The sequence below is a fragment of the Hemisphaericaspora subhashii genome (assembly GCF_019202705.1).
Source record: "Hemisphaericaspora subhashii strain CBS 10753 chromosome Unknown scaffold81, whole genome shotgun sequence".
Taxonomy (NCBI): domain Eukaryota; kingdom Fungi; phylum Ascomycota; class Pichiomycetes; order Serinales; family Debaryomycetaceae; genus Hemisphaericaspora; species Hemisphaericaspora subhashii.
The window spans coordinates 46,646-67,742 of NW_026057217.1; the positions used below are offsets into that span (position 1 = coordinate 46,646).

The 21,097-nt window shown below is 35.8% G+C and overlaps 8 protein-coding genes across 8 annotated transcripts; 3 read left to right on the forward strand and 5 right to left on the reverse strand. All coding sequences in view use genetic code 12, as the record gives it.

The window, feature by feature from the left end:
• Positions 1-599: 599 nt before the first annotated feature.
• CYB5 (Cyb5p) lies at positions 600-989 on the reverse strand (the record flags this gene model as incomplete). The annotated part of the gene is made up of 1 exon (XM_049405097.1): positions 600-989. One exon carries the CDS (start codon positions 987-989, stop codon positions 600-602), a length of 390 nt encoding a protein of 129 aa, XP_049265268.1.
• A 613-nt stretch (positions 990-1,602) lies between these two features.
• Positions 1,603-2,379, reverse strand: NOP15 (rRNA-binding ribosome biosynthesis protein; the record flags this gene model as incomplete). Its single annotated transcript, XM_049405098.1, has 1 exon — positions 1,603-2,379. One exon carries the CDS (start codon positions 2,377-2,379, stop codon positions 1,603-1,605), a length of 777 nt encoding a protein of 258 aa, XP_049265269.1.
• Positions 2,380-2,545: 166 nt separating this feature from the next.
• Positions 2,546-3,184, reverse strand: J8A68_001446 (nucleotide diphosphatase; the record flags this gene model as incomplete). Its single annotated transcript, XM_049405099.1, has 2 exons — positions 2,546-3,098; positions 3,168-3,184. 2 exons carry the CDS (start codon positions 3,182-3,184, stop codon positions 2,546-2,548), a joined length of 570 nt encoding a protein of 189 aa, XP_049265270.1.
• A 242-nt stretch (positions 3,185-3,426) lies between these two features.
• J8A68_001447 (phosphatidylinositol-3-/phosphoinositide 5-phosphatase) lies at positions 3,427-7,816 on the forward strand (the record flags this gene model as incomplete). The annotated part of the gene is made up of 2 exons (XM_049405101.1): positions 3,427-6,949; positions 7,119-7,816. The coding sequence occupies 2 exons, from the start codon at positions 3,427-3,429 to the stop codon at positions 7,814-7,816; spliced, it is 4,221 nt and encodes a 1,406-aa protein (XP_049265271.1).
• Positions 7,817-7,859: 43 nt separating this feature from the next.
• On the reverse strand, positions 7,860-8,522 carry J8A68_001448 (uncharacterized protein; the record flags this gene model as incomplete). Its single annotated transcript, XM_049405102.1, has 1 exon — positions 7,860-8,522. One exon carries the CDS (start codon positions 8,520-8,522, stop codon positions 7,860-7,862), a length of 663 nt encoding a protein of 220 aa, XP_049265272.1.
• Positions 8,523-10,663: 2,141 nt separating this feature from the next.
• Positions 10,664-15,484, reverse strand: J8A68_001449 (uncharacterized protein; the record flags this gene model as incomplete). Its single annotated transcript, XM_049405103.1, has 1 exon — positions 10,664-15,484. One exon carries the CDS (start codon positions 15,482-15,484, stop codon positions 10,664-10,666), a length of 4,821 nt encoding a protein of 1,606 aa, XP_049265273.1.
• Positions 15,485-16,791: 1,307 nt separating this feature from the next.
• On the forward strand, positions 16,792-18,612 carry J8A68_001450 (uncharacterized protein; the record flags this gene model as incomplete). The annotated part of the gene is made up of 1 exon (XM_049405104.1): positions 16,792-18,612. The coding sequence occupies one exon, from the start codon at positions 16,792-16,794 to the stop codon at positions 18,610-18,612; it is 1,821 nt and encodes a 606-aa protein (XP_049265274.1).
• Positions 18,613-20,103: 1,491 nt separating this feature from the next.
• On the forward strand, positions 20,104-20,619 carry J8A68_001451 (uncharacterized protein; the record flags this gene model as incomplete). Its single annotated transcript, XM_049405105.1, has 1 exon — positions 20,104-20,619. The coding sequence occupies one exon, from the start codon at positions 20,104-20,106 to the stop codon at positions 20,617-20,619; it is 516 nt and encodes a 171-aa protein (XP_049265275.1).
• Between the last annotated feature and the right edge of the window lie 478 nt (positions 20,620-21,097).

Genomic DNA, 21,097 nt, shown 5'->3' on the forward strand with positions numbered 1-21,097 from the left:
AGTAAATGGAGGTATATGACTTCCTTGTACAAGCTTGTAACGAGTTCAAAGATGGAAATCCCAAGTATGTTACATTTCACCTGAAATAACATCCAAAATTTTCAAGATTTTGACCAAATCGTACGATTTACTGTCGTAACCAAAACAATTGAGAATTGACGAGGAGAGACGAGTACGGCGAACATCCCCTTTGGTAGTTTGATGGTATTATATGTAGATAACAGGTGAAGGAGATCTTTATGATAATAGAAACAATAGTGAAAATTCTTATGCTTGGTTTCGGGTTTTACTTGTTTAGGCGCATGTGAGTGTTGTCATTGTCATAGTTTTTTTTTCTGGGTGCCTAGGCTGAGTACAACTGTCTGTGATCCAATGAGATTTGCGCAATATTTGATTACGGTTAGAGATAAAGAGATTGATATCATATAGGAAGATTCTACATCGACTCTACAAGCTCAAATGAGTGATCAATAAAAGAATTTCAATTAAAACAAACTTAATTTTTTCTGTTTTAAATCTGTCATAGAATTAAATTGAACATATTTCTCTAAGATATTATACATTTATGAAGTTTATTATTATTCCCCCCACATATTGAATTATTGGTTGAAGTAGTAGAAACCAACAGCTAGTAATAAAATAACCAAAGCCAATAATGGGAAGTTGATAGTACCATCTTGTTTATCACCACCAGCAGATCTACTAGTTTGTTTAACTTCCTTAACTACAGCTCCTTTCACATCACCAAGATATAATTTCTTTAAGATTTCAGTAGCTTCATCAGAATGTCCAATATCATCGAAAGCCTCAGTACAATCTTGACCTGCTAAATCTAATATGACTTCTTCACCACCTGGATGTTCGTCTATGTATTGAGTGATATCGTATACTTTTCCATTTAATATAACCCATAAATCATCATGAGTATTATGCTTAGCTACTTCTTCGTAATCGTAGACAGCTGTTTTAGTTTCTGTGGTTTCAGACATGTTTGTATTATATGTGTATCTATATATAAGTAATACCAAAAGCTAAAGAAAAAGAAGTGATACAGAGGGAATCTGATATGAATTTCTCAACGGTTCTTAAATAAAAAAATACAACAATTAAAAAAAAAAAAAAGAAAGCCAAAAGAAATTTTTTTTTGGGTTTTTTTACGATTGCAATATGCAGGTCTATACGAAATGGTGGCAGATTTATATCTCTTGTTACTTTTTCCTTACAATAAACCAATGTCACATGACTATGAAGTCCATAATAATAGCAGCAGTATCGCTATGTCCGTCTATCTCATGTGATTGAAATACTTCTTGTAGTAATATAAGGGCGGATTTAACTTGATTTTACATAACATCCGATCAATAAAAAGGAAAGATAAACGATATTTTTTCGATTGAGGATAGTTGATTCTTAGAAGACTTGGTTTCTAGATGTTTCCTAATTAGGAAGTCTACGAGGAATACACCGACATGACCGATGCCACCATCTTGATGATGTCTATATCGTAATGAAGTTGATTCTAATATACATTAATTAAACCTTATTGAGAAATATATAATCTATAGAGAAAGAGCACCCTCTTCACGAATATTGTACATTTCCTTACAAACTAAAATCAATACCCTTTGATTTCAATTCTTGTTGTTTCTTTTGCTTTTGTTGTTCATGTTTCTTAATTAGAACCTCCCATTGTTTCTTAGACTTTGGCTTATCATGTTTATGTTTGCTGATAGTTTTCCAAGGAATGACTTTGAATTTTTTATTAGAACCTTCAAATAAATTTTCAGCAGGATTTTCAACAACTTCACATTTTAATAAATGACCAAATAATAAATAATTATTCATAGCTTCACTGGCAACTTTAGCAGTTTCATAATCATCAAATTGAATAAATCCATAATGTTTTGAATTCCCAGTCTTCTTATTTCTTGATAATTTGATATTGGTTATATTTCCAAATTGCTTGAAATATTCATTTAATTCTTTTTCTTGGAATCCTTGGGGTAATCTACCGATATATATAACACCTGTTTTGGCTTTAGATTTGGATGATTTGGATTTTGAGGTTTGCTCAGATGAAATGGTCTTGATAACTGAATGACCTGAGGTTTGTTTAGAAGGTTTTTCAGCTTGTTCTTCAATTTGTTCGTCTACTTCATCATCATCATCATCACTGGATAATCCTTGAATGTCTTCATCTCCGCTTTCTTCAGATAATGGTTCTTCTTCTGCTTCTACTTCTTCGCTGTCTTCTTCTTCCGATGAGGAGGGTAATTGTAAATCAGCTTCAATTTCTTCTACTGACTTTTCGGCAGCCTTCTTTGGAGCTGGAGCCTTTTTAGTGACTTCTTTGGTCTTACTTGATCCTTTCTTAGCCATTATGTCTATGTATGTGTATGTATATATAAATTCTATGTAGAGATGGTCACTAAATATTCCTAAATAGTAAAATTGAAATTTTTTTTGATGTGAGTGAAGAATGAGATGAGATGGAATATCAGTAAATATGGTAGCACTGGGCAAACATTCTTTATATACACTCCCATCACAATAAAGCATCTACTAGCAATTCAAATGTCTTTACAGCTGATATTCCCACTACATTAAGATAATCACCAATCATATTATCAAACAAGAGACAACCCAATTCTTGATATTTGAAACCACCGGCCACTTGTAATCCTTCTTCGCTCTCAATATAAGCATTTATAATATCTTCATTGTTTTGTTTGAATGAAAGTTCAGTTATACAATGATTAGAATATATTTTTATATCATTCTGACTGTCTATTTTAATCAATGTTATAGCAGATATTACTTTCACTTGAGGATATTGTTTGAAATAATTGAAATATTCTCTTTGTTTGGTTTTTGTCATTGGTTTCTCAAATATTTGTTCATGACAACTGATAATTGTATCGCATGTTAAGATAAGTACTTGTTCATTGGTAGCTGCAAAGTTGTTGTCATTAAGAATCGCTTTTGCTTTCTCTAGACTTGTTTGCTTAACATAATCTATATGGGTTTTATTATCAGTTGGTAAATCTTCTGGGAAATTCAGAGAGAGAATTTCAAATTGTTTAATATTTAAATTGTTCCTAAGGATCTCTCGCCTTCTAAGAGACGTTGATCCAAGAATGAATCTATATCCCTTTAACTTGTCATACACTGGATGATTGAACATATCGCTACTGGGCTTTCTACTTTAGCTTGCTGCTAGGAAGTCCACCTGGTAAGTGTTAGTCTTCTGCCTCACTATGAAGTCATAAGACAATACAGGAAATAGACATATGGAAACGCAACCACCAGAAAAAATAAATTTGGTTCAACGAAACTTTTACTTTTCAACTGACGTATTTTTAATTTCAATTTCTTCTTCTTCCATTTGAAAAGGCTTTAACGAATTGGATCTACTCAAGTGGAGAGATGAGATTACTATATAAAGACAATCCAAGGACTTTGGTTCTCTACTCAGAAACTCATAGTCTTACATTCAGAACAATCCCTAATAATAATGACCCAAAGAAACCACTTGTTCATCTTGAATTAGTACCAAACACTCACATAACTGCCAAGCAAGGTTATAAATCATTGATAAGGAAACAAGTATACGGATCATTAGGTATTATAAATATTGATAACATTAACTATCTAGCTGTAATAACAGGTGCAATTCTTAATGTTGCAAATCCAATTAGGAATGAATCGATTGATCGTATCTTTTCAGTTGAGTTTATTTCATTGGATAATAATGATTGGGATTTTGTTACTTTAGATAGTTCAGGATTTCCAATTTCTGATACTGATAGTGAAACTGGTACAGAAGATAGTTATGGTGGTTTCCCAAGAGTACCACATCCTTGCTTTGAATTACAGAAACTTTTATCAAATGGTTCATTTTATTATTCAAATGATTTCGATTTAACTTCTACCCTTCAAAATCGTGGAGTTCATTCAGGTAATACAACATCAGCAACCACTACAACTACTATCGACCATTATGAACCTTCATACATGTGGAACTCCTTCATTATGGATGAAATGATCAAATATCGTTCTAATCTAGATACAAATACTCAAAAAACCCTTGATCAAAATCGTTTCTTAACCACCGTCATTCGTGGGTTTGCCAAAACGGTTTCATTACAACATAATGCTGGTGATTGTATCACTCTTATATCTAAACAATCTTGGAAGAGAGCTGGGACAAGATATAATACTCGTGGGATAGATGATAACGGTAGTGTTGCAAATTATGTCGAAACTGAATTCATATATTATACACCTTCAAATAATGCCATATTTACATATGTACAAATTAGAGGATCAGTTCCTACATTCTGGGAACAAGATTCTAAGTTGATCAATCCGAAAATCACATTAACTAGATCATATGAGGCAACGCAACCAATTTTTAATTTGCATTTCAAACAAATTTGTGAACATTATGGAGTATGTCATATTGTTGATTTATTGTCAGGTACAAAGAGTTCTGAAGTTGCTTTATCTAGAAGATATCAGCAGTTATATTCTTCCTGTGATTGGAAAGAAGAATTGGAATATACTCTGTTTGATTTCCATCAAGAAACAAAAGCTTCCGTAGGTGGGTTTGCTAATGCTACTAAAATCATACCCAAATTACATGATTCATTACAACAATTTGGTTGGTTTAGTTATGATATTTCTGAAAGTGAAGTTGTGACTCGCCAAGATGGGATCTTTCGGGTTAATTGTTTAGATTGTCTTGATAGGACAAATTTGATTGAACAAGTGTTATCAAGATATATCTTGGAAAACATTCTCAATAATCAATCACCAAGTTTTGGAAATCATCAGAGGTCTGCTATGAATATTGAATCGATCTTGAATAAGCATAATTCATTGTGGGCTGATAATGGGGATGCTATTTCTCAGATATATACTGGTACTAATGCACTTAAATCATCATTTTCTCGTTCTGGGAAAATGAATATAGCAGGAGCATTATCCGACGTGACTAAATCGGTTTCAAGAATGTATCAAAACACATTTGTTGATTCGAAAAAACAATCCACAATAGATATGTTATTAGGTGTTGACTCCAAGATACTTAAAGTAAGAATCTATGATCCCGTGAATGAATATATCACAGAGAAATTGATCCAAGAGGCCGAGAAATTCACCAAACATGACAAAGTCACCGTTTTTACCACAACATTCAATGTTCACGCAATGGAACCTTCCGAATCTATAGACTTATCCCTATGGTTATTCCCCCAAGAGAATGGACAACTCAAGCCGGATATAATTGCTATTGGACTTCAGGAACTTATAGACCTTAACCCAGGATCAATCTTAACTGCAGATGCATCCTCCCAAGCCCAAAAATGGGCTGCTTGTTTAACTCAACACCTTAATAACAACAACAATTCAGAATCTGATCAATATCTCCTCCTTAGGACAGAATCTATGACTTCAATGGCATTGTTCTTATATATCAAGAAATCCCATATAAATTCAATTTCCCAAATCACGGGATCATCAAAAAAGACAGGTATGGGAGGTATGACTGCTAATAAAGGTGCATGTGCCGTTAGGTTCAATTATGGAAATAGTTCATTTGTATTAATAACCAGTCATTTAGCTGCTGGAGTGAGTGCGACATTGGAACGATATAATGATTATATGAGTGTGGTTTCTGGTTTGAAATTTCTGAGAAATATGCAGATTTTTGATCATGATTATGTGGTATGGTTTGGAGATTTGAATTATCGTATTGAAATTGAGAATGGGGTTTGTCGGTCGATGATTGAACAGCAGGGAAGGGAAGGGTTGAGGGAGTTGTATGAGAATCTGGATCAGTTGGTTAGGGAAATGAGAAAGAATGATGCTGTTGGTGCGTTTGGGGTTTTTAAAGAAGGAGAAGTGGGTTTCTTGCCAACGTATAAATTCGATACGGGGACTAATGAATATGATAGTAGTGAGAAACAAAGAGTTCCATCGTGGACCGATAGAATTTTGTATGTTGAGCCATTCAAGAAGCGAAATAAGAATGGGATTAAACAATTGAATTATAATTCGGTTATGGATGTGATGGTTAGTGATCATAAACCGGTATATTCAACCTTTGAATGTTTAGTTAAATTTATTGATCGTACTAAGAAGTCTACTATCAGGAAATCTTTATATGACCTTTATAAACAACAGCATGGAAGTACATATGATTTACTTAGTTTGAACGATGATGTCTCCTCGATAACCAGTGCTGCATCATCCAGAGCCAGTAGTTTCCCACCAGCACCAGAAGAGAATTTTGCTATAGATACAATGAGTGATTTGAATTTATTAGACGATTATGATCCAACCAACCCGCCTCCAAAACTTCCAAGCAGGCCTACTGTTGGGTCAGCACCTAAAAGAGTCCCACCACCTCCATTGAGTAGAAAGGTATTGGTTCCTATCAATAAACAACAACAACCATCATCACCAGCAAGAAAACTTCCACCACCTCCAAGTTCATATTCGCAACTACAAGTACCGGAAAGGCCACTACCACCAGCATCACGGAAAGTCTCTTCTCCTTCGCCCGCACCTGTAACTGCACCATCATCAGCGCAACCATTACATAGTCCACCAATTGGGTTTTCGTCAGCACCACTCGTTCCTATGAAATCAAATTCTTCAGGTCCAAGTGCGAATGGATTGCTGCCTAAAATTTCTCCAGTGTTGCCAGTATCTGCGGGAAGCATACAAAGAAGAGAGTCGGCTTCGTCGTTATCAGCACTGCTGTCTCCAAAGGTGTTTAAACCATTGGTTCCTACCAAACCCAAGTCATTGACTTCAATTAAGCTGAAAGAATCGAAGAGTGAGGAAGATGATGATAAAGAAGATATGAAATCCGTTAGCTCTGAACCTGCTCGTTCTGTTGCTGCTCCTGTTCCGCCTCCACCCAGAACTAGCACGATGAAGAGTATGTCTGATTGGAAACCTTTAGTACCTAAATAGGTAATAGTCATTCTGTAGTATGTTATCGTAAGAAACAATTAATAATTTGTACAAAGATACACGACCTTTTCTGCATTTTGCTCTCAGGTTTAAAATTTTCGTTCTCTAATTTTGACAACCATCCCCAAGCAAAGGTAAACAAACGAAGGAAGAAGATAAACGAAAGCAAAGAAAGATGAGTTCACGTAGAATCAAACATATATCAATTTCAGTTCCAGTGCTATATGGAAACCATGCTTATAAATTAACTCCAGAAACCCGAAAACCAACAACTCCCCCTGATCATACTCATATATGGACAGTATTCTTCAAACCAGTGATTGGTGATATTGATCTTACTCCAATACTTAAGAAAGTGACATTTAAATTACATGAAACGTATGAGAATCCGGTCCGCTCTATAGAAACACCGCCATATCAAGTCACTGAGACTGGATGGGGTGAATTTGAGATTATTATTAAATTACATTTCAATTCTGATTTAGGAATTAATGAAAAGAATTTTCAAATTTTCCATGCATTGAAATTACATCCGTATAATCCATTAGTACCTATTCGTGAGAATGGGGAGGTTCATTCTGTATTGTATGATGAGTTGATATTTAATGAGCCTACTGAACGCTTATTTGAGATTTTGACTCAAAAACCAGTGAATTTGTTGAGTTATAAGTTGACAAATCCTAATAAGAGAGATCAAGAATATATTAGACCTGATGAGATCGATGAGTTGGCGAGATTGGATGTATATATAAATAAAGTAAAGGAAGAAATTGAGAGACAGACGAATCAATATAAGGATTTAGAACAAGAAAAATTGGCATTATTACAATAGTATAGTATACATGTATGGACTAATCCTAACTGAGCAAGTCTATTTAATGATATTCTAAATAATTATTTATGAAAACTTGTAATTCATTCAATTCAATTCCAAAATTTAGATGACTTGAAATTCCACTTTTATTTTTATTGGTCGAAATACTTCTCAAGAATCGATTTTGATGATTTATGATTATTGGAATCTTGCAATTGATTTTATTGTCACTTATTATATATAAATAATCCAAGGGATATAACCCACCACCTATTGGATCCATTATGTGAAAATATTGAGACAATGAAATGCACTGTGCGTTGGTACACTGTGATATATTACCGGATATGAATGCAGTTGAAATATTTTCTGGAAATAAGGATTGTATAAACGGTATATGTTCTTTACCTTGTACACCCAAGAAGAATATGAATGTGAATTTGGATGGTGAATTATTGTCAAATAGATCAATTTTGATATCTTCTAATTGTTGTAATGTCGGTATGGGAATAACAGCTGCTTGGTCGTTGGGAATATATCTTGGTGGATATGTATTAGATATAGAAGATGAACGTGAGGGTGAAGGTGACATGGGCGCAGAAGTAGTGCTATCTACAAGTTGTCGTTTGGCTTGTTGCGGTTGTTGTTGATTCCCACTAGGTAGATCATTATATAAGGGATGTTGTAATGAATATTCATGTAGTTGATTATTATTTCTTTTCATAGTGTAGTGTATTGTGTATATGTACTGTTAGAAACATATCTCCCCTAAGAATCTAGCGAATGGTAATGTCTTTATAAACAATCAAAAATTATTCGATATGTGGAGAAAGGAAAGAAAATTTCAAGAAGTGGAAAAATTAAAATTTTTTCCTCCAATTGTTTATTTTATTTTACCCCTCTCACTCCACTCTTCTTTTGAGTTTCGGGGTACCCGAGATATAACCAGGTAAGAACTAGGACAAAGGAACCATTTAGTAATAATTGCTTGAGGCACTCATCTACTTAATACTAAAAAAATAAGTCTAAGGTGAAAAAGGTAAGGATTGAGATTTGTGTATTTCCATGTGAGATTGGATCTGGCCCGTTCCCCCGAACTATCAATTGTTCCAATGAGGCTCTTTGTCAAATTCATAGGGAATTTCCTTTACTAGGAAGTCTTTGTCCAATCACCCAACTCGTTCCCTCAATACGCATTCTACTATAATCATCCGGATACCTGTAAAATATTTGTTTTGTACGAGACCTAGAGTTCTTTGCTTGTCATTGTGAGTCAAAGCCAGATGCGAAAATTAGAATATCATCCATATATGCAAAAGAATACCCTTTAGGTCATGTCTCTGAAAATACTGCTGATGAATTATCAGTTCCAACGGGCAATGTAATATTTAAAAGTCGGCACTTCAATTACCGATGAGTTGTGCTACATTTTCTGAAGGGAAAGCGATTAAAAGCTTTATAGAGGAGAAGAAACGATTTTTCATTTGGAAGTCACAACTTGATGTCGGTACCGTTTAGAACTGTTTGTCACCAGTTGTATTTTGAGATTGATCAAAGAATTTGTGTTTACGTATATGGATTATATCCTAATTATTGCAGCTAGCTTTGACTCGTATAAAGAATCGATAAACAAAGTCGGCAAATTATGGTCTTCAAATGAACATTGAAGAGACTCAATATCATGAACCCAAGGAAATATCCTAGGCTATGTCTTATAATACAACAAATTTTCACCAGCCACGAGCAGGTTGGATGTTACTAGAGAAGATTCAAACATGACCACTGAAATATTATGGTGCCCTCTTTCTACAAGGGTCACTACAAATATCTCACGCGAAAGGACCACTCTCCTATCTAATCTGAATTCTGTTCAGAAGAAAGCCAAACAGTCAAAAATCTATTGAAGCTGAATCTTAATATGAGAATATTTTCTATCTGCCGGGTACGTGTATTCAAACTGATCCAAGGCTTATGGGTACATGGATTTGACATGAAGCACCACCCATCTAATTATCTGAACTACGGGAGAAGAAAGGAGTTAGGTTATTTCAAAAAAGAGAACTTCAAACTTCTAAAATTCCATCAGAAATTTGTTCCAAAGTATGATTAAAAACAATGGATCATTTGGTGAAACGACCAATGCCAAGCCGAATTTAGCAAGATGGTCAAAAGGCAATATCCCTATTTTTTGACTTGTTGTGATTAAATACTCACAACAAGTTAAGAAATAGGGAATATCATGAAGACATTCGACTCCACACGTTACTCGTTTTTTATGATTTCCTGCATTTAAAGAAAGTCTCGAGAGGTTGTCCTGCTATGATGCCAACTTGTGGCAATTTGCCATTGCCAATTAAATCTAGAAACCCTGGTTGACCTTAACCACATCAAGTAGATTTGTTCTCGCTGGGTCCCAATGTTGGTTTCGGAAATCACCATTTGGGAAATCTTGTCTTCCGTGAAATCTGCCACAGGAACGAGAATAAATCAAACCTGTCATATTATCACAAAAGTGATTTATGATGGAATCTTAATGCCTTTAATCCTATTCTCTCATCCATATTGCGGCACCTGACAAATATCATGTGAAAGTCACGTGTTATCAGGTGACTCGGAAAATTTCCGAAATCCCAAACTATAAGAGTCCAATGATAATCCTATACAACTTGAAGGCTAGGGTCCAATGATGACCTAATCTAAAACAAGTATAATTATTGATTAAACTATCTATAAACTATGTACAAGATAAATTACTTTTCTTAAAAATCTTTTCTCACGATGCGTGCGCATCGACCCTGGGCGGGTAACCAATCCGTAAGAATCCAAGTTGGATGCAGGATGCCGGATTCTTACACTCTCCCCCACCTATCTAGAACCTCCTCTCTTCACGTTTGAATTGGGTTTAAATCTTCCTCTAAATCCTGGTACTGCAGTTGGACCACGAACTATTTGGTTGTATTGAATAACGTCTTGAATTTCCTGGGGAAAGGACGGTGGAGAGTCATTCTGTAATACAGGGACGGGATCATTTTCTAATGTAGGTTGAGTCCCGTAAGTAGCTTTGTAATCTGCAAGAAGTTTCTTCTTTCTGTTTGGATCTCCATCTAACCAGCCTAACTTAATTCTAATTGTGTCTTCGATATCGCAATCTTCCCATGTAGCTTCAGCTGTGCCATCGGTGTATATCCTAATAATACTACTAACCTTCGAAATATTGTCTCTAATATCTTTACTCTCTATCGGTGGTACTTCAACATAATCTTTTACTCTTGGGTTAAACTTCTTCAAATAACGCACATTGATCGTTCTATGAATTCTGGAATTCTGGGGCAACAGGAGCATATAACTGTTGTCATTAACTTTGTTTACTACTTTAAATGGGCCGACATAACGGTAGTGGAACTTTCGGCCCGCGTCCCCCCCTCTATAAACGTCCCGGTGTAACAAGACGAGATCCCCTTCTTCAAAGTTGGTGGTGGAACGGTGACGGTTTACAATGGCTGCTTGCTGTTGTTGCGCATGAAACATATCTTCTTGGATCTTTCTAAGGACTTGTTGTTGTTTATCTGCAAAGTCTTCTCCAAGGACAACACTATCATTCGTTTCTGTAATATCTAAGGGTGCGATAATGCCTGTGTAACGAGGGTGACGACCAAGGTCCGCATAGAATGGGCTACAATCAATGGATGAGTGGTAGGAGTTGTTATAAGCAAATTCGGCTACAGGAAGGTATTTATCCCAGTCATCAGCATGATCCTTGCATAAGGCCTGAAGCAACTGTGTAAGAGTTCTGTTGGTTCTCTCGGTCTGACCATCGGTTTGTGGATTATGGGAAGTGGACATCTGTAAAGATACATTAAACCGTTTATTGATAGCAGTCCAAATAGCATTGTTGAAACGAACATCTCGATCGGAAACAATAGATTTGGGAACACCGTGATATTTAATAACATGTGCCATTAACAATTCAGCAACATCGATAGCTGTAACAGTTTTAACCGTTGGTATAAAGTGGGAACGTTTGGTAAGTCTATCGACCACGACCATGATCATGTTGAACCCTGTGGATGTAGTTTGGAATCCTGTAAGGAAATCGATAGAAATCAGCAGCCAACGCTGGTCTGGAACTGGCAATGATTGGAGGGTTCCACTTGTCTTTACTGTCGAGGATTTAGATTGTTGACACACGGTACATTTATTGGTATAACGTTTGCATTGCTTCAGCATTCGGGGCCAGTAATAGTAGCGACTCAAAAATTCATGCATCTTTAAAGCACCTTGATGAGCACAAGCATCGGCGTCATGGGCATGGAACATTAACTGGTTACGAACAGTCCCTGCCGGAATACATAATCTTGTGCGTTCAGCTGGTAATAATCCAAAATATAACAAGTCATTCACTAGCACATAATGTTTAAGTTGGTCTTTGATTTCGTGTGTCGGTTCAATTTCGCCAAGCATAGTGGCATAGATAGTAGCAAAATGTTCGTCTTTTCTATATTCTTTCTTAATTTCGTCGGGGTAAGTTTCATCTAGTTCTTGAATTGTCATGGCATTAACCTCTACTCTGCTAAGAGCGTCAGCCACGACGTTCTTCTCACCTTTAATGTACTGGATATCGTAATCAAACTCGTCAATTAAATCGATCCACCTACTGATTCTTCCATACGTGTCTTTTGTATATTTAAGTGATTGGAGCGATTGGTGATCTGTATAAAGGAGGAAACGACGACCCAAAAGGTAATGGCGCCATTTCTTGAGTGCTTTGACCACTCCAAGACACTCTTTTTCTCTGACAGTGTACTTTAATTCATGTTCATTCATCTTATAACTCTCATAAGCTACAACTCCGAGGCATTTCCCTTTTTCGTCAACTTGTTGTAAAACTGCCCCCGTACTATGATTCGATGCATCTGTGAATAATGCAAATGTTTTCGTCGGATCAGGTAAAATTAAAATAGGTTCTTCTGTAAGCTTATTCTTCAAATATTGGAAATTAGATTCTTGGGCTTCTGTCCACCCGACACGTCCAGCTATATAATCATGGATTGGAGCAGCATATTTCGAAAAGTTTTGGATAAAACGTCTGTAATAACCAACTAACCCTAAAAATGATTGAGCATGCTTGATAGTCTTAATTCGTGGCCATTCTTTAATAGCTGAGACTTTTGCTGGGTCTGGGGTGATTCCTTCTTCGGAGATATAGTGTCCAAGATAGTTAACCTTTTCCTGGAAAAAATGACATTTCTTCTTCTTAGCTACAAGCCCATTTTCTTTAAGTGTATTGAGTACCAAACGGATGTGTTCTTCATGTTCCTTTCTGTTCTTCGAATAGATAATGATATCATCGAGGTAAATAGCAACGAATTTATCAAAGTATGGTTGAAATATTCTATTCATCATTTGCTGGAATGTAGCTGGAGCGTTAGTTAACCCAAATGGCATTACACGCCAAGCAAATTGTCCACGGTTGGTAACAAAAGCAGTTTTGTGTATATCTTCATCTGCAATACGTATCTGGTAATATCCAGAATGTAAATCTAACGTTGAAAAGATCTTGGCACCAGCTAAGCAGTCAAAGAGTTCTTCTATAAGTGGAATTGGAAAACGTGCCTTGATTGTGATGTCATTTAATGCTCTGTAATCCACACACAAACGTCTACTACCATCTTTCTTTTTAACAAAAAGTACTGGAGCACCAAAGGGTGATGCAGACGGAACAATATAACCTTTTTCTAATAATTCTAAAATAACTTTTTCTAACTCAGCTCTTTCGGCATACGACAAACGATATGGAGCTTTATGGGGTGGAGCATTTCCTGGAATTAAGGTAATTGTGTGTTGAACGTTTTTCGACGGTGGAAGCCCGGGAGGAAGTTCGTCAGCTACAACACTGCCAAATTCATCCTGCACGAACTGTGGTATCTGTTTTGAGTCGGTTGTCTCCACATTCAATTCTTCTAATCTAACTAATATTAACGCGGTTTCTGCTTCTGGTTTCTTCGCTGCTCTGGATATGCTCACGCTATTCACTAACAATTTCTCCATTGCTTGCAATTTCTTGGTTTTGTCTCGTTTCATCTTCTTGTTCATGAACTGCTTCTTTTCTGTTCTCTCTGTGAGTTCTTTGTTTGATTCGTCTTCTTCAGTTGGTTCTTCGTCAGTAATTGGTTCTTCATCTTCAGTTGGTTCTTCATCTTCACTTGATTTTTCTTCTTCGATTGGTTCTTCCTCAGTAGTTGGTTCTTCACCTTCAATTGGTTCATCCTCATTTGGTTCTTCCTCACTTGGTTCTTCCTCGCTTGGTTCTTTCTCATTAATTGGTTCTTTCTCATTAATTGGTTCTTTCTCATTAACTGGTTCTTTCTCATTAATTGGTTCTTTCTCTCTAATTGGTTCTTCTGCCTTTCTCTTTGCAATTGTAAGTTCTTCACGTAATAAATCAATCATGCACCCATTAATCGTTCTTCTCTTAAAATCAATATAGTCTTGGTTCTCTGCCACAAAGTTATAACCTAGATATATGTCACTTCTCAAACCTTCAACCACGAATAATAAACGTGATAACTTCATTCCACATAATTCAAAGTCTAACTTAACATATCCTCGGATGGGTGATTCTGCTTCTCCTCTTTTTGCGGTATTGGCGACAAATCCTGTAACAGGTACTATTTCTAATTCTAACTTTTGTACGATATTCACATCTATGAAATCACTTTGAGCTCCACTATCGATAAGTACTTCTAATAGTTCATTCTCAATCAAACAAGGGGCAATCAAGGTTTTGTCAATTTTTGGTCTTTCGGTTTCCACTACGGTTCTCATTTCATTTATAGCTACCAGAAGTGCTTCTGTAAGGAAATTTTGTTTAGCATTGTGTCTATTTCTACTCTTCTGAATTTGATATCCACTACGCTCATCTTTATCAACTTGGCTGTAACGGTACCTTTGGTTATCGTAATTAATTGCCGAGTTGATCGTCTGGTATAAATTTTCTTCCGGGCGATCAAACATGAATAATCTGGTTTCGGTTCGTAAACCGGAAATAAAGAACGAGGCACGACATCTATCTGAAATGCTTTCATGAAGGGATGCACAGTTTCTAAGAAATTCACTTGCATAGGTGTGTACTGACTGTCCTCTTCTTTGGAAACAACTTCTAAGGGCATATATGGAGGCATTGTAGTTTGCTGCTGCCATAAAGTTCCTTTCGAACTCCTTCAAGAAATTTTCTAAAGTCATCAGCTGGAGGTTTGGTAATCTTAATGCCCAAATACGAGCGGAACCGCTCAACCAACTGACAGCAAGTGTAACCTTCAATTCTTCTTCTTCCACTGGGGTGGCCTTAAAAAAAAGTAATACTGATGTACTCCACTCTTGAGCCAACAGCGTTCTTTCTGGTTCCATCATATCTCCGGAGTAGGCGGCAGGTTGGGGCATCTCAAGCTCACTTTTGATTGGTGTTGTAGCTAAACCTGGTATGGTTGATTTTAAAAAGCTATCGGTCGTAAATGACTTGAGGCTTTCAATAGGAATCCCCATCTCCCATAAGAGGTCTCTCAAAATTGTCTTTTTCTGCAAGAGATTCAATCCCCTTAGTGTAGCTAAAGGACCTTCGTCCAGTTGTTGCGTTTGAATGTTTTCGTGGGCGTCCTGAAATTCGTCGGTCTGATCGTACTCTTCCATCTTCAACTTCTGTTCTATCTCGGATCAACAAATAAGTTTTAGCGCGGCGCTACCACGTATAAGAGTCCAATGATAATCCTATACAACTTGAAGGCTAGGGTCCAATGATGACCTAATCTAAAACAAGTATAATTATTGATTAAACTATCTATAAACTATGTACAAGATAAATTACTTTTCTTAAAAATCTTTTCTCACGATGCGTGCGCATCGACCCTGGGCGGGTAACCAATCCGTAAGAATCCAAGTTGGATGCAGGATGCCGGATTCTTACATTTGAAAAAAAATCGGGCGTGTGGTCTAGTGGTATGATTCTCGCTTTGGGCGACGACTTGGAAACAAGTTGATTAACTACAAGCATGCGAGAGGCCCTGGGTTCAATTCCCAGCTCGCCCCTTTCTTTTTAATTTTTGAAATCTCTTTGATTTTTGTAACCTATTCTATTAAAAATTTAATGAAAAACAAGACGCGTTTTATATGAAAATTGATTGAATTGAAATTTCTTAGTTTAAAAGTTTAATTAAAATAAAAAGAAAAGTGTGAGGGTCATATTTTTTTTTTGTCTCTCTATCTCTCTTCATTCCGGAGAATGGGGGAATTGATACCTATATCTAAAGATGCTGCAAATTATATCTGACAATAAAATATGATACGATACTAGCACACACAATTAGGAGGGGGAGTCCCCCAATTCATTATTTCAAAGAGGAGTAAACTATGCGTATTGTTCTATTAATAAGAAGTTTCAACTTTCTATTTGTTTGCGCCTTTCATTTTTCTGATTTGTGGTTTGTTTGTTATTTTTGACAGTTCAGTCGTGTAACAGCAAAACTACTCACAAAAAATGGATTCCCCTTTTAAATTAAATTAATTAAAACATTTTTTTTTTTTAACAACCAAAAAGATCTTTTCAATTCTTGTCTCTAAATTTTTGTCTTTCTTTAATATCTTAATTTTTATAAAAGACATTTAATTAAGAAATCAATTCATATTAATACATAAGATCCAATAAAGTGCGCTTTTATTGTGAATGTGTGAAAGAAAGAAAGAGAAAGAGTGTTTGTGTCTATATCAGTTTACTCATTCATTATTACATTTAATTTGAAGATCTGCTCCGTTTTAATACAGAATCTATTATTGATATCGTTGCTCCTTCTGCCCCCTTTTTAGTCATCAAATCAAATCAAAACCAACAAAGCCAAAAAGCATTTATTTATTTTGATATACTAAAAAAACAAAAGCAAAAATGACTCAACCAGATCCAATCAATATTTTGTTATTATTAGTCTTCCTTTCAATAGNCAAAAATGACTCAACCAGATCCAATCAATATTTTGTTATTATTAGTCTTCCTTTCAATAGGAGTATTTTTCATATTATTCTTTTGTGCATATCGATTGTTTTTTAACAATTCTGAAAGGAATGATTATACTTTAATTGGATCTGATTTCATGGGTTCTAGTTCAAATGATGTCCCACGAGAATTCCTTAATGATGAAGAATCTTTAACTCATCTTGCTGAAACTTACGATTTCACTCATTTATCACCAGAAGAACAATCAGCATATTTAAAAGCGGAAGAATTTACTAAAAATCATCCACCTGATTTTCATAAAGTTAGAGGGAAAACTTTTACAACTGAAGATGAAAAATTAATTAAAGATTGTGGAATTAATGCTTTTCAATTTGATTGGGAAGAAGATTTATTAAATCCTCGTTATATTGTTGCTGATAGAACTGAATTAAATTTTCATAATAATAATACTCCTTATTCAACGGTAACTGCAATTTTAAATTATCCTTTACCAGTTAAAAATAGACTTTATTCAGATACAATTTATTTTGAAACTAAAATTTTTGAATTTAATAATAATAATAATCCAAATGCTCATTTTTCAATTGGTTTAGTTACAAAACCTTATCCAAATTCATTTAGATTACCTGGTTATAATAAATTCTCAATTGGTTATGAAAGTACTGGTAATTTGAAAATCAATAAACCATTCCCAACCCCATTACAACAACATCAGGGGGAACAAAGTGAATATAATGCCCTTGTGTTACCTCCATTACAACAATCAGATATTGTTGGGTTTGGTTATGTTATTACCACTGGTACCATATTCATCACCAGAAATGGTAAAAAGATTTTAGATGTCATGAAAGGTTGTTTTGTCGATTTATATCCTGCAGTTGGATGTTTCCTGACTAATGCAAAATTTCAAGTTAATTTAGGACAATTGGGATTTGTTTGGATTGAAGCAAATGTTAGAAAATATGGATTTGTATCTACTAGTGATTATAAGAAAATTGGTGGAGATCGTGGATTAGCTGCTTTACCTCAATATGATCAAGCAATTGAAGATGGTGACAAGGTTTTAGATAAAGGTGAAGAATTACCTCCAAGATATCCCGAAGAAGAATTGGATTTCTTTGGTAGATCATCAAAGGATATTGTTAGATTAGGATCTTCCTCCAAGCATGCAGCACAATTGAATGAAAAACCAGAAGGTGATATTCCTGATTATGAAATTGAAGATGAAGTTAAAGAAGTTCCACAAGAAGGTAGTTCTACAAAAGTTACTAATGAACCAGAAGAAATTATGGATTTAAGAGAAAGAATATATGAACAACATATTCAAAATGAAATTTCTGAAGAAAGCCTTCCCTTATTGGCTGTTGATCTGAATGGATCGGCAAATTATGAAAGTACTGAATATTCAAAACAAAGGAAATCAGATTCAGAAAACCCACCAGCCAGTTCTTCTACAGGAAAGACTAGTCATAAATATACCGAATCCCTGTCAGCTCAACCTCAACCCCAACAACAACAACCAGAACCAACCTCCCAACCCCAGGACCAACCAATACAACGGGAAGTATCTACACCAATCCAGCCACAAGCAGAACCAACGGTACCAATAACCCCTGATACCCCTACTCAAGAAACTACACAACTGCCAGAAGTTCAGGCAAACGCAGAAGCAGACGTAGAAGAAGAAGAATCAACTCCTCAACCACCATCAGATGGATCAGCACCAGCATCTGCAAACGCCACACCTTCAAAATCTACCAAACCAAAAAAGAAGAAAAAGAAGGCAAACAAGAAAAAAGGTAAGAAGAAGTAAATTTGATACCAAATCGAATAAACCCATACAAATTAGATAGTAGAGAGTAATCTTTAATTTCTCTTATATTGTTTTTTCTCATAAATAGTCATATACTTTTAGGATTGTTTTAAAATTCAATGAATGAAATTATTACAATAATTCTTCCTTTAATTTTTGTTTCTCTGATAATTTCGTTTATTCTAGTTCTTATACATAATAACATACAGAAATAGAATAAACAAATATACAAATAGAGGAACAAGAGAATGCATCAGCAGATGATTCGAAAACCCTCATATAAGCAGCATAAACCAGTAGGTATATAAGGAAGGGATTTCAGATACATAAAACGTCACCCAATTTTGAAGTGGGAAGGTCCACCTCACGTCCAGTTGTGATGTAATCCACTGCTGACGTATTTACCAAAGCACTCCAAACGGGTAAATACGCGTGGTTAGCTAAGTACCTCAGGGGTTATATCACACCATTATGCAACGACATCAAGGTAACGATTAAGCGCATATAATTGATAAGGGGATAAACCCGCATTGCGAAGTTGCGAAGTTTCGTGCGGAAATTAACGTCAAATTTAGAATGTCGTTGAAAAACGGAAACGGGAATTCCAACAGCGTCCTAAAAGGGAACGCCCACAAAACTCACAAACTTTATCGGAATGATCAGTACCATGACCCAAATTGACGCGGTGGAGTATATAAAACCCGTCAGGATACCGATGTTTAGCTTTGTTTTATTAGTTGAACTGTAAATGAATGGCTGCAAAAAAAAAAATTGAGCAATAGCGCCGCTCGGTTTCGATCCGAGGACATCAGGGTTATGAGCCCTGCGCGCTTCCACTGCGCCACGGCGCTCGAATTTTTTGAGTTTTAATTTTTTCGCCTGATCACGTGATCAAAACCGTCACTACCCGGCTCCCTTTTGGCTGGGGATTTTGATTGAATCTATGGATCACCAACTCATTAGCATCTATTCTATGAAGCAACTATCAACTACCAACGTTCAAAATAATTTTTCAGATGAAGCGACACATCGGAAGTTACACACATTCCATACAAAATATAAAACCCCAAAGATTTAAATACTGATGATTTGAAGTATCTTGGAATTCAGATGAAATCTTTTACGTGGAAGGAGTATACTAGTCTGTTAATCGCTGGGTTGTGGAGTCAGGAATTAATGGAGTTACCAATTCATTTACGTGCTGCCGGTTTTAATACCTATATTTTTTCAAAATTATATTTTAGAGATCTTCATCAGGCGATGACTAAGTCGGATGTCAAATACTTAACTTCTAAAATCAAACTGCTGTTTTTCAAAGGCATTGGAGAGGATATTGTAACATAACTAAATGTGCAAGGGGATTTTGGCCTCCTCAATTTGGGCAAGCAGCTTTCGGGTCGACGTGCTCAATATGTTTGGCATACCCTCACGAATGATACTGATTGGCATTTTAACATCTTTAGGTATAAGCTCCAGGAATCTGTGAATAAGATGGCAGACTCATACCAAGCTTGTACGGACTATATTCTTGCAATTCCTTGGTACAAGTTCCTCACTGGCTTGACTCTTAATTATCAGGGTAAGGATATTTCTACCATGGTTGATGAAAGTGATATTTTTACGAACACCGAGAAGGTGTATTTGGAAGCATGGTTTGATTTAATTGGCTCATTTCGCAAAACATATACGGCACAACCGAGTCATTTTTCACATGATGAATATTGGGACTTCTTCGGGTCACCCCCTTCTACTATTCTCCCTCAGCTATTTGATGATTTACCAGCGGATTTTTTCAACAGTCGTTCCAAGAAATTTAATATGGAGGATAAACTGTTGAGCGAACCCTTCACTGTTAAAGATTTAGATGAACTAATAGCAGAAGACCCAACGGTCTATGGTGATGTTTTCCACTTTCCCGATGCCGCAGAAAGGTTTCCAATAATCAAAACAGCTCATGCAGATTTTCTTAATACTATGGATAACATCGAAGAATATTTTGGACTTTGACCCAGCAGTTCCATCAACAATTTATTCATTAAAGAATGCAATATTGGAAATTTGTATTCCAACATAATGTCATCACTGGGAGTTAGTCGAATCTTTATGATTTGGATCCTGACAGTTGGGTTAAAATTTTGGCAAAAGGAAAACGCTGCTATCCAGATGGTATGGATGCAGTTCACCGTCTCAACATTGTACCCATCATTCTGAGCGCGAGTGTGAATTTTGTGGCCGCTATGTCTGGGTTAGCACGACACCTACCATGCTTATACGATATGTCTGGTTAGGAAGCTTATGATAATCTTTGCGAAGGAAACCACGTGATTTCATATTTGGACTGTCATCTTCAAAGAATTTTATTTCCGTATTCCCCATGTCATCAACCAAGTAGATGAAGACAAATTGAAGGGAAATGGGATGAGCGTAAAATTTTATTAATCCATATATTGCAATTGGAAGGAACAATGGTACAGATTTTACGAAT